Genomic DNA, 13,257 nt, shown 5'->3' on the forward strand with positions numbered 1-13,257 from the left:
CCCTGCACATCCCTGGGCCAGGAGTGGGTCGGCAGCACAGATTTTTGCCATCCCAGCTGTGGTCCTTCACCCCCTCGGATCAGCAGCCAGCAGGATTTAAGCACTGATTTATTTTTAATTGGGAAGCAAAAGCTAAACAGTGAACCCTCTATACACAAGGCCATCACACCTTCTTATGAATTAAACAGTGGAAATGCTTGAGAGCTGGCAAAGCTGAAATCTGGAAATACCAATATTTCACCAAAGAGGTTTTTAATATGCAGAAGTGTCATACACATTGCTCTGAAGTTCCTAGCTGTAGGTGAAATCTTCTCATCATCAACTCTCAATATAATATGTGCTTATCTTAAAGGACATTTACTTTCCTGTGCTTACGGCCTGTATTTGAATTGTCAAATGACACTTTGCTGAAATTATTAAAACCTAGAGGTCACAGGGAGCCCGACTTGAAAGCAGGAACACACATTCTTTGGTCTGAGCAAAAGTGCATATTTGGAATTTTAAATGCAAATTTTTTTTGGAGGAAGAATCGCTTTTCTGGCAGCCAAGCACAGATGGAACATTTGAAAGAAGGTTCTGCTTTAATTTTTGACAAGTGCTGTGAATAGACACCCTGCTCTGCTGGGAAAGGGGAGGGATGGGGCAGAGCCCTGACCCCAGTGGGAGCCTGGTGGGGGTGAGTGGGGGTCCCACCCTCACCCAGCCCTCTCTGGTGGGTGTTTCACAGCAGGTTAGACCATGCCAGACTGCAGCTGAGCTGGCAGCTTGGTGCCTGGGGGAGGGAGGCATGACAGGGAGGGCTCTGAGGGTGCTGGGTGCTGTCCCCTGCCAGCTCCAACCTCTGGCTCTTGTCCCTACTCCAGCAGAGAGCAAGGCTCTGGATGCTGGGCTGTTCAGGCTGCTGGGATAGCCAGGCTCTGGATTCTGGGCTCTGGACTCTGGGGTACTCAGGCTCTGGATTCTGGGATACCCAGGCTCTGGCTGCTGGGATATCCAGGCTCTGGCTGATGGGATACTCAGGCTCTGGATTTTGGGATACCCAGGCTCTGGCTGTTGGGATACTCAGGCTCTGGATTTTGGGATACCCAGGCTCTGGCTGCTGGGATATCCAGGCTCTGGCTGCTGGGATACTCAGGCTCTGGCTGCTGGGATATCCATTTTCTGGATTTTGGGATATCCAGGCTGTGGCTGATGGGATACTCAGGCTCTGGATTTTGGGATACCCAGTTTCTGGATTTTGGGATACCCAGGCTCTGGATTCTGGGATACCCAGGCTCTGGCTGCTGGGATATCCAGTTTCTGGATTTTGGGATATCCAGGCTCTGGCTGTTGGGATACTCAGGCTCTGGATTCTGGGATACCCAGTTTCTGGATTTTGGGATACCCAGGCTATGGCTGCTGGGATATCCAGTTTCTGGATTTTGGGATACCCAGTTTCTGGATTTTGGGATATCCAGGCTCTGGATTCTGGGATACCCAGGCTCTGGCTGCTGGGATCCCTGCACAGTTCAGGCTGAAGCAAGGCAGGCAGTGTCTGGCTGATATACCCTGACTCTAGGAATGTTTTCTTTCTGAGGGATAAGGCTTATCTGTTCCCCTTGCTCCTACTTCCTTTTAGGGTGTTCAGTGAACAGATAGGAAGGGGAAGTAAAGATGTTCAACATCTCTCTCAAACAAATGCCCAGTCAAGCACCTCACGTGTTTTGCAGATTAGCCACAACCTTCCTGTTGTGTAGAGGCACTCCTCAGGATGAGCCATGGTGCATTCCAGGACATGCCTCCCCTTGAGGCCAGGCCATGCCAAAAATACTCAGGCAAGGAGCAGGGAGGTGGCAGCTTGAGAGGGGACGAGAAGCCACTGTGCCCAGGTGCAGAGCCAGGTGGGTGCCTCTGTGGGGAGCTCACCCTGCCTGAGCTGTGAGGATCTGGAAACAAAATCCCCTGGGGCTTTGCAGGGCAGAGCTTTCCTGACACCGCTCAGCTACCCCTGGGCTGGTTTTTGGTCCATATTGCACCAAAGCTTCAGAAAATGCTTTTATTCTGCAGGGCTGCAGAGAGGAACAGGTGCAGTAACAGAGGGATGATCCTGCCCATCCACCAGCCTCCTGCCCATCCTGGAGCTCCCTTTGCACTGAGGGAACACTGGGGAGGGAAGAGCTTCCACAGGGCAGCCCATGCAGGGCTTGGTCACCATCTGTGAGCAGCAAGGCCAAACCAGCAGGAGCCACCAGCCCTCTGAAGTGCCTCCCTGCCTGAGCAACCAGATCCCATCTGCAGGGTCCTCCCTGCCTGTCCTCTCCTGGGTGAAGGTGGTCGGTATTTGAGCTGTGCTTAGCTAAATATCTGAATAAAAGGAAGAAGACTCAGCTTCCTACAGCCCTAAGATGAGTCTGGGGCTTCTCTTCCCTCACTGACAGGATCCATGAGGGGGACTCAGAGACAAAAACCTGCTGCAACCCCAACCCCAGCACCTGGAGGTGAACAGCAACAAGGCAGGGGTCACTCTGAAGAGGAGGGGATGAAGGAAACTGCACCTCATGGCAGAGCAAGGCTGGGAAGAAATTTCCTACCATGAAGGGCTCTTGTCTGTTTTCCCCTTCCAGCACAAACAGAGATGAGGTTTGAGGTGTGCAGGCTCACAGCTGGTGACAGAGGGCAGTGACACCACCATCACTACACTTTCCAGAGCAAACACAGCCCAGACTCCAGCCACGCTGACACCCAGGTTGCTCACCCCTGCCCAGCTATTTCACCTAGCCAGCCTGAACCCTTTCACACAGGAGTGCTCACAGCCACCCCTTCATTTCCCTGGGAGTCCAAACCCCTCTCCTCTGAGCTGACTTAACAATGCCATGCCCTGTCCTGGTGCCTGCCCAGAGAGGGGGACACTGCCTGGCAGCTCCTCACCCCCTCCTCTCCACCAGCACAGCTCTTCAGCCCCTTCCCATCCCTCCTGGAGAGCTCCTTGGTGCTGATCTGAAGTTTGGATGCAGTGTTGTTTTTATATATAAATGACATTATGACAAATGATGAAGGATTAAATTACACTTCAATCAAATCATGCCAAACCAGTAGGGATTGAGGTCCCAGTGGAAAGTATACATGGAGTTCCTCAGCTTCCTGATTTGAATGACTTTGTTCTTCTTCCAGAGAAAAGGGGAGGGGGGGGGACGAAGGAGAAGAGAGGGAAAAGGGAGAGGAAGGGGGGATTTGGCCTAAAATGAAACATTTTCCTTTTAAGTTGAACATTTGAAAATGGCTGGGAGGAAAGAGCTGAAACACTGTAATGGCTGATACTGAAGAACAGCCTGGGACTTTTGCTTTTCGAGAACAGAAGCCAGGGAGAGAGCTGTGGTGTGAAAAAGGCAACGCTGTGTGCCTTGAAGGGGAAGGTGTTTGCAGCAGCCCACCTCCTGCAGACACTGAGAACCCCCTGCAAGGCACTAACCCAATTAGCTTTGCTAGAGCTGTGCCGTGCAAAGGCAAAGGACTGACAGTGGTTTTGGTAAAGGCTAAAGACAGCTTCCCTCTGCCTTGCACTCCATCGGAGGCGCTTTATTATCTTTGTGTTACCACATCTTGCAAAGGTTGGCTCCAGAGCCTCCAGCTCTGCAGCTCTGTCCAGCCAGAACCTCTCTCTTCACTCTCAGCACTGTTGTGAAGAAATGCTGCAGAAACAGCCGCTCCAAGGATGAGTTTGCCTGGAGAGACACAGACAGACAGATGGACAGCCAGCAGACACCGCGCTCTAGGGTTTGCTTAAAGCACTTTACCCTGAAAGTTGTATTCAATACAACCCACCTCTGAGCTGATTTCTGGGTGCAAATTCACAGAATTCACAGAATTCACACCAATCTTGGGTGATGTGTCCAACAGAGCCCGTCAGTGGTCAGGCACTGGGATGAGCTGCCCAGGGATGTGGTGGAGTCACCATGGAAGTGCTCAAGAGTCATCTGGATGCACTTGGGGTTATGGTTGAGGTGCTGGGTGATGGTGGGACTGGATGATCCTGAAGGTCTCTTCCCACCATGATGATTCTGTGATAGTGGAAGCCAAATGAGTCAAGCAGAAGACACCAGAGTCCCCCTTGGTTTGATAGCTGCCTCTGAGGAACAATGGGGTTGATGCAGGTGTGACACAGTCCAGGCTGGCATCAGTCTGATGAGCTCAGGGCAGCTCAAAGCCTCCCCAGCAGAAGAGAACAACATTTCTGTGAGTCCTGAGAGCCATGGCTCCATGCCTGCATGTGAGACACAGGGCCAGAGAGGGTACAAGACCTTTTCCCACCTCCCCATTGGATTATTTTTGTCCTCAAACAACACACACGACCTGCACGGGGTGTCTGTGATGGACACCTCCTCTCTGGTCACATGATTACATTATTGCAATAATCTAAACTTGCCAAAATTAAAGGCAAAGAGAGCACTCCAGCAGGTCTAAAATGCCACTCTGAAGGCAGGGCAAGGCCAATTCCACTGAGAAAAGAGCAGAGCCCACAAAAGCACACATGTGCACACGTCTACAAGCGTGCTCAGGCACACACTCCTGCACCTGAACAGGATAAAATCAGATTATCCCTCTCCCAAAGTCCTTTTGCTATGATTTTTCTCCTCATAGTAACAGGCTTTGCAAAGTATTTTAAAGAACAATTCAGCAATAATTCCCAGGGAACCATTTGTTACCTGTGGTTAACATCCAGTCTGCTCACATGGCAGCTCAACTTTCTGACACAGAAATCCAGGAGAACACTTGGAGAAATCAAGACCCAAATTGGTTCAGCCTCTGAGGATAATAACGACTTAGAAATATGTATAAATTTAAGTGGTTTTGAATAAGGACAGCGTTTCAAAAAGCACTCGAATTGTTACTTTGAAATAAGCCATTATTTTCTGCTTTTTAAAATTCCAGTCTTTAATAGGCGATGAGACCCAGACTGCCAAGAACCAAGGAGAGTTTTTGATGCAAATGAAAAGTGGCTTTTAAGAAGTGCAAGTATCCCATAATAGAGCCCACGCCACATTACCAGCTCCCAGGCCTGCCTGGAGCATCCAGGGATCCATCCAGCCTGGGACACCAGAGCAGGGCGGGTTAGAGGCCCCCTGACCTCATGGCTGACCTGGTTTGTGCTGGTGAGGCCTCAGGGCTCACACCACAGCCCCACATTCAACTGTTTCCAGTCAAAAACCACCAACCTGGAACCAGATCCAGACACTCACGGGCAGATGTGGCCATGCAGGGAAGGGATGAGCTCCTGAAGGCTCCTTGGACTGGATTTACTGATCCTACCCCTGCCCCTGTCCCAGGAAAAGCTCTGTATTTTAGTGGGGTTGATAAGGAAGGGCCATACTTGGAAAAAAAAATCCTCTGGCTAAGAATGATCTGGGACCATCACTGGGATGAACACAAGTGATTCACACACCCACCAAGGAGTTGGGGATCTCCACACTCAAACCCTCCATGGACGCCCACTCCTGGCAGCACCAGGGCCCCCCAAGCCACTGCCTGGTGGGTGGGAGGGGAAGAAGCAGTTCTTGGAGAAGGCAGCAGCAGGAGCCAGGCGCTCCCTGTCCTCCCCTCACAGAGGGAAAGGAGCAGGACGTGCCTTCCTCAGCCCCAGCCATGCCAGAGGCTCCTCCTGGGTGCCCAGGACACAGCTCTGCCCTGGCAGGAGCTGAGGCTGTGGGGATGAGATGGCAGGCAGGGGGTGAACCATGGACTCACGAAGGTTGGAGAAGACCTTCAGGATCATCGAGTCCAACCATGACCCAGAGCCATCAATAACCCTGGTGCCACATCGCCACTTTTGAACACAGGGGTGGTGACTCCATCAGTGACTCTGTGGTGACTCCTCCTCCAGGGGTGGTCACTGTCTACCTTGGGTTCCAGGCTGTTCCATGCTTTACAACCCTTACCATGAAAAATTTTTGTTAATATCCAACCTAATCCCACCCTGGTGCATCCCCAGAGGATGAGGCTGCCCCTCATGCCAGGGGCAAGTGGGAGGGGGGAAGGTGGGAGCAGGGAGGGGCCTGGCACGACAGGAGAGTGACAGAGCAGGAGCTGGTCCTGGACAAAAGGCCCAATTAAAGCATCCTCCTGCAAACAAACATCCCCACAGCCCAACTTTTTCAAAGATGGCTCGGGAAAGAAAAGGGCCACGGGATCGGCGGGATCAGCCTAAGTCATGTACATCTATTTAACAAGAAAACTCATTGATAAGCAAACCACCTGATGCTTGCACAGCAGAAAAGAAAACACCTGGTTCTGCCTGTGGGTTGATAAGCCAATATCTTTAATCTTTTTTTTTTCTCTTGATGACTGAAGTACACACTCTGTGCGGCCCTATGCTCCAGCCACATTGGTAATAGTAACAAAGCTTTGATGTCCCCCTCATTCAACAGAATGTTGTTTAGTTCAAAGCGAAGAACAGAGGCAATTCTTTGCTTTTAAATTATTAGCTCCCTAAGTCTTCTGTAATGATATAGTTTGACTGAAGTGTGCAGTTTATTAACTACATAAAGACGATATTATTAGAGCGGAGAAAGGCAGCCGAAAGTTTTGCCTTTCAGCTCAGCAGCAGGGGTTTTTGATACTTTGATCTCAATCAATGCTAAATGTCTTTGTGAGATAGAGGGAGCAGCAGAAATTACCTTTGGCACCATGACTACATCAATTATTTAGTTCTTTTTCTTATAAATTAAAGTGTTCTTCAACTTTTACCCCAATTTTTTTCTTCCTCTTCCTCCTCTTCTTTTTTTTTTTTTTTCCTTTTCCCTTCAGTTATTGGGGTGGAGGGGGGGAAAGCTGACTGGGAGAAGTCTGGCTGTGAGTATTAATAAAAATTCCACTGACCTTTCCTAGTCCTGGTCTGGGAGGGTCTTCTCTGTGTGAGGAGGTGGATTAATGGGAACAACAACAGCAGAAGAGGGGCTCAGGGTAACATGCTCTTTAATCAAATGACTGTGTAGGCTCTCATTCCAAATTTGTCTATATTTAACCTAATTTCCTTTTTTTTTAATTTTGTTTTCCCCTTTTCCAGTATTGCTATGGAAAAATGGGACACCTGACGAGAAAGGTGGAGGGAGACTATTTACAAGAGCAAGTGGTAACAGGACAAAGGGGAATGGCTTCCCACTGCCAGAGGGCAGGGTTAGATGGGATATTGGGAAAATGTCCTTCCCTGTGAGGGTGGGGAGGCCCTGGCACAGGTTTTCCGGAGAAGCTGTGGCTGCCCCAACCCTGGAAGTGCCCAAGGCCAGGTTGGAGCACCCTGGGATAGTGGAAGGTGTCCTTGTGGGACTGATTGGACTTTAAGGTCCCCTCCACCCCAAACTATTCCATGATTCCAGGACTCCTGAGGCTGAAAGCAGAGCTTGCAAAGAGCCAGACCTCAGCCCCTGGGGCTGCAGCAGCTGCCTGCACTCAATGCTGGATGCAGGAACTCTCATTAAAGCCACTGGTGTCAGGTGATCCCACCCAGAGCTGTCACCAAACCCTACCCACACAGAACTCTTGTCCAGCCTGGAGCTCATCCCCTAAAGCCAAAAATAAACCATTCCCACAGCTGATTCATCCCATCCCAAGAGGGGTGACAGACTCCTTCCCTGGGACAGAGGGAATCCAGCATGATGGAACTGGAGGTGAGCGAGGATAACGTAGCTCAGCGCTTCCCTTGGATAACAACAAACGAGTGGATGTTTCAGTGGGATTTGTGCTCTTCTGGTGCTTCAGGGAGAGGCTGGAGCAGAGCCAAGGGAGGAAGGTATCCCTGCAATCTTGGGGACAGCAGCTGGTGGCTGGGCTCAGTGCTGTGGTGCACCAGAGTGTGTTAGAAACCACTGGAACCAGAACCTTGGCTGGGAACATGAGCAGCAGGACCACAGAGGTGCTGAGGAGATGCCTTTAAACCAAGATTTAAAACACTGACCTCTGGCCAGAGAAATTCTTTGTGAGCAAGAAATAAAAGAGGTCTTTGCAGAGGTGCTGAGGCATGAACTATGGGAACTTCAACATATTTATGTATAGAATGTGTTGGAGAACAACATAATTCTGTTTTCATGGTGATCAAAGTTTTGCAAGGAGGAGGACTTGAGACAGTGTGCTGAGCTGCTATGGCAACATGAATTTTAAAAAATAAACTCACTTGCAAGAGCTTATCTTTTCCTCTTTAGTGTGGTGCAGAACAGATCTGGGAACCCTCTACCTGAAAGGGATCCTGTGAGGCGCTCACCTCTGCTTCTGGGCCAGGTGTATTGCAAAATGCATAAAACATATCCCTCGTGGCAAGGGGAAAAATTATTCCGTGACTGGCTTTGCACCCCAAAGAGCCAAGTCACGGTGATTCTGTCACTGTGTGTTTATCACAGCTCAGATATTCAGATGTTGGGGTGGATGCAGCACGAAGCACTTGGGCTGTGCTGGCATCCTATTCTGGGAGCGGGGTGAGCTGCCAGGCGCTGCTCAGGGGTGAATTCCACCCACGGCAGGCGTTTCCAAGAGCACCATGACGTGGGCTCGGCTTACAGCTCGGCTTTCAAGCCACCCGCACAAAATGTAGAGGCAGCGGTGTCAGGAACCCTCCCTGACAGCTCCTTTCAGGAGGGGATGCTGTGAGGAGCTGTCACGCTCTGAGTCAGCTGTTCTTCCAGGGCTGGCATTCCAGGCAGGAAGAGCCTGCTTGAAGAACCATCCCAACCACGCCGCCTGCCAAAACCACACTGGGAATCCCATGGGAACCAGCCCTCTCCCGAGCCAGCTGGTACTTCCTGCTCCCGAGGCCTGATCCTGCTGGATGCTGAGCATTCTTTGTTCCATTTTTAAATTAATGAGGCTCGAGCAATGCACGGTGCCAGACCGTGGGGAAGAAACAGCCCCTCGGTGTTTTCGGCACTTTGGCCGTGTGGCCCAGCTGGAGAGGAGAGGGAAATGTCAGGCTTGAAGGGAGATATGAGAGATGCCTGGAAAACAGATCCATAATCTGGAGATTTTAGCCAGGTTCTCCGAGCTGGCCATGCTCTCACACACAGCTCTCCTCCCCAGCACAGGCTGAGACTCCCAAAACTGGCAGTCCCATCTCTCCAGAGAAGGATGAGGATCACCAGCGTGGGACTCGCTCCCATCCTATCCCAACAGTGTCCCCTTGAGGCTGGTGGCTGAGGCAGCCTGGGAAGAGCTCTCATGGAGGTGCAGGGGAATCCCAGAAGCTGCTCTCGTTTTCCAGGCTGCTCCAACAACAAATCCCAGCAGCTGTGAATCAGCCCGAGTGAAGGATGCTGGAGCAGCCCACCCCACAGTGGGTGTGGGAGCTCCACGCTTGGGAGCGAAGCACTTGGAGAACCACTCAGGTAAGAATCTCCTTCCAGCTTCATTCTGTGGCTGTCCAAAGCCGGACCACCACAGCCCACCCAGCAGCACACGGGGTGTGGGAGCTCCTCCAGCACCGAGGAGACAGAGTGGGAGGGTCTGTGCAGCCATGGGAGGCTGGAGAAAGGAGCCTCTGCAAAGGACACGAGGCTCCCTCGCCGCCGCCGCCGCTGCTGCTGGAATCTCCTTTCTTCTGGCAGCCAAGCAGCAGGGAGTTTTCTGAGAAACTGCCCACAGGGAGCGATCACTTTTTCCAGTCATTAACCTTACACATCCCTCACATTACAGGAATACCTTGGATGTCTAAGTTGCTGCAGCGAGCTAATTCCTCCAGGTGACTCCAGGCAGCGATAAGTGGGCTCCTGCACAGCGAGGGGTTTGAAGTGCCAGAGCTGAAAGCGCTCCCAACTCCGGCACGCCAGGCCTCCAGCAGGGGACACAGCCTCAGATGTCACAGCACGGGGGCAGGAGGGGCCCGGGGCCTCTGGAGCTGTCATTTCCAACCTGCAGTCAGCAGGCACCCGGGGGAGCCAAGGCACAGGGAGGGGGACCAGGCAAGGGCTTGAGATGCCCTGTGCCCTCAGGGAAAAGAGCTCTGCTTGAAGGATATTGGGAGAAAAGATATTTAGAAGATATTGGGGAATAAAAATCAGTGCCCTGAAGGGATAAATGTTGGGAACTGCCAGAGCTGGCCTCTGGGATAGGTGTGTACCTGGCTGCACTGGGTGTCCCAGCCCTGGCAGAGCAGCAGATTTGCATCTGAACTCTTTCCTGTGGTGTAGAAGATGAACACGAGGAGTATTCAAAGGCAAGGAGGTGCCCAAGAGAAGCCTGAAACCAATGAGAGAAGTATTTACAGTAGGATGGCTCTTATCATATGTACATAATATAAAATATAATGTTCTTTTCTCTGACAAATCACAATGTCTTCCTGTTGTGTTTCCTGGCTTACACATCACCAGCATCCTGCCAGGACTAGCTAAGTAACAATACTCACACAAAAAATTGCAGAAGACACCAGATTTGTCTCTCATCGATAACAGATGTCCCTGTCAGTGGCAGCAGAGCCAGACCAGGTCTCTCTAACAGAGCAAAGCCACCGAGAGCCAACGTGTGTTTGTACAAGAGGAGCACCATGGCAGTGAGGGCCAGCAGCCTGGGAAAGACTCTTTGGAGACAGAAGCAGCCTTCTGATTTTCCCAAACTTCCCTGCGATGGGAAGTGTCAGCCCAGACCTGGGGGAAACAGGGAGCACTGAGTGTGTGTGAGGACAGATTTAAATCCCATAGCAGGACTGAGCATGTGGAACCACATCAGCCACACAGGAAAAACTCCATTTATAATCAGAAAGTACAAAACAGCAACATCAGAAGTCACAGGTCATGGCCAAGGTACAGAACAGGGACCCACAGCACACACACACTGAGGAAACTCGTCCAGGGAATAAAACAACCATCTTCAAACACTGGCACAAGGAAGGCAACAGTCCAACACTCAATATCAGCATTGCCTGTGGCAACACATCAGTCCCAGCTTGGAGGGGCCCAAAACACCAACAGGGATTTGGCTTGGATCTCCCCAGGTGTTCCCAGGTCGAGCCATGGTTTCAAACCCATGCACTGGGAAGCTGGAGCTAATGCAGGAGGGCTCTGCACACTCTGATGCCTCTGGGATCATGTTTGGTTTGGATGAAGGAATGATGCTTTGCCACTCAGCATCTCCTGAGGGGCACTCCATTTTCCCCAGCCTCTTAATCAGCACACTTTAAAATTTAAAAATTGTAATTAATAGGCGGTGGGCCCAAGCTGGGGACACAAACACACCCCAGTTTCAGTACTGAACCCTGCCAGCCCCCTGCCAGCCCCGCTCCAGCTGTGCTGTGTTCAGTGTGCTGACACCTCATGGCCAAGGCAGAAACTCCGATAAGACACCGCTTCCCAGGACATCACCCCACACGTCCTCCATCTGCTCCAAGGCATGGAACCAGGCTCATTTATCAACGAGTTTGTCATCAGCAGAACTGAGCACACCAAAGACAGGAAAGAAAACCAGTCCAGAGAGGCTTGGAGCTCTTGGATCACAAACAGCTGGGCACACCAGGGGCTGCTATCCAGAGCTGTGGTGGTCTGGGTGTCCCTGGTGCTGGAGGATGGCTCCAACACACTTCTCCACCATGTGCTGAGCCACGCACGGCAAACACTGTGGTCTCAGGCCTGGCAGGAGCGTCCGTGTCGGGGTTACCCCGCTCTCCCCTGCTCCGTGGGGGTCTCCCAGGGGCAGATCAGCTCCTTTGCAGAGTCCTTCCGAGCCTGCTGCTGCCTGTCCTCTCCCTGCCTGGAGCCCCTGGGGCACGCTGGGCTCTCCAGAGGCGCGGCCGTTCTGACTTGGAAGAAGCTGCGTTGGGAAACACAAACTCATCACACACACACACACAAACACACATACAGCGCTTTTTGATGTGCTCCGAGGCGGCAAGTGAGCTCGGCTTTCAGATTTCCACCGTTCCAGCCCCAAATCCCAAAGCAAAACTCCCGGGCACGAGCCCACGGAGAGGGAGGACGAAGGGAACGTGCGCTGCCGCTCCTTTGAAGCTGCAACGCCGTGTGACAGAGCTCCGGAGCACGGAGCCAGGTAGAGCAGGAGCCCTCAGGTTTGTGCTTTAGGAATTTATAATGTGGACTCATCCACACGGTCAGCAGCAGAGGTGGGTTAAACGGGATCAGGGACACGCTGCTCCTGGTGAGGGACATGGCCAGGGTTTGGTTCCTGCAGGGGCAGCCTTTCCAGGCAAAAATTCCCCATCTCTGCCCTGGACCGACAAACACTTAGCGACTCTTACTCAAGATTTCCCGTCCCTTGTCACTTCTAGTTCTCCTCTGACTTGAAATTACCAAACCAAACCTGAGTCAGTGCTCAAGAACACTGAGGTTTTCCAAATTCAGGGATTAAAAGTAAAACCTGGGGTTTCGCACCCTGAGCAGGAGGTGTGACAATAGCAGAGGCACCGCCAGCACGGGCTCCCGGCCTGCTCCCATCGGAAAACTGGAGGAATGGACACAGGGAAGACACCGGGGTTTGGGGCGAGTGTGGCAAAGGTGACTGCCAGACAGGTTCTCAGGGACCTCTCCCTCTGGCTAATCCCAAACCGAACCGGCCCTGGAGCCGAGCCCTCTCCAGCCGGGTGTCCGTGTGTCCGTGCGCCGCTCACCTGCTGACCGTCCTGCTGTCCGGCCGCAGCCGCCGCTCCCGCCCGCCCAGCGGCTGCACCTTGCCGTGGGGCACGGCCGGGCAGCGGGCCGGCAGCGGGGCCAGGCTGCCCGAGCTGCGGCAGCCCCTCCGCAGGAAGCGGGCCCAGGCCCGGGCGGCCGGGCGCGATCTGCGGCCGCCGGACGGGAAGGGGCCGGGGCCGGCGGCCCGCGGGTCCGGCTGGGTGCCCGCGGCGCTGCCCGCGGCCCGGCTGGTGGCTGAGGGGCAGGCGGGGCCCCGGGGCAGGGCCGGGGACACGGGAGGCACGGCCTGGGGCACGGCTGGTGGCGATGCCGCGGTGCTGGGGCCAGCGTGGGCAGCCGGGCCAGGGGAGCAGGAGGCGAGGAGGCCTGGCTGTGGGGAGGAAAAGGAGAGAGGCTCGGTCAGGTCTGGGGGTGACACCCAGGGCTCCCCGGGCTTCTTCATGAGGAGAACCCCTCTCCTTTGGTGCTGCCAGGAGAGAAGGCTTAGCTGGGAGGCAGCTCTGGCCACCCCAGCCATGCCTGTGCCCGTGTCCCCCTGTCCTGCAGCTCTGGCCACCCCAGCCATGCCTGTGCCCGTGTCCCCCTGTCCTGCAGCTCTGTCCCCTTCCCACTGCCAGAGCACTGGGGTGTCACAACTTGCCTGCAGGGTCACTGCTGCCACCAC

At 53.1% G+C, this 13,257-nt stretch overlaps 1 protein-coding gene across 3 annotated transcripts in view; it reads right to left on the reverse strand.

The window, feature by feature from the left end:
* Positions 1–10,679: 10,679 nt before the first annotated feature.
* Positions 10,680–13,257, reverse strand: part of RGS9 (regulator of G protein signaling 9) — a 32,405-nt gene continuing 29,827 nt past the window's right edge. The window contains exons 18-19 of one of the 3 annotated variants that reach the window (XM_038157273.1): positions 12,572–12,963; positions 10,680–11,757 (exon numbers count right to left, since the gene is read on the reverse strand). In XM_038157273.1, coding sequence (XP_038013201.1) covers positions 11,601–11,757; positions 12,572–12,963 — 549 coding nt within the window. In that variant the 3' untranslated portion in view covers positions 10,680–11,600. Of the gene's footprint in view, positions 11,758–12,571; positions 12,964–13,257 lie in introns of those variants that run through there. The other 2 variants (XM_038157272.1, XM_038157276.1) reach the window with 2 other exon arrangements.

This window comes from Motacilla alba, chromosome 18, assembly GCF_015832195.1.
Source record: "Motacilla alba alba isolate MOTALB_02 chromosome 18, Motacilla_alba_V1.0_pri, whole genome shotgun sequence".
NCBI classification, from domain to species: Eukaryota; Metazoa; Chordata; class Aves; order Passeriformes; family Motacillidae; genus Motacilla; species Motacilla alba.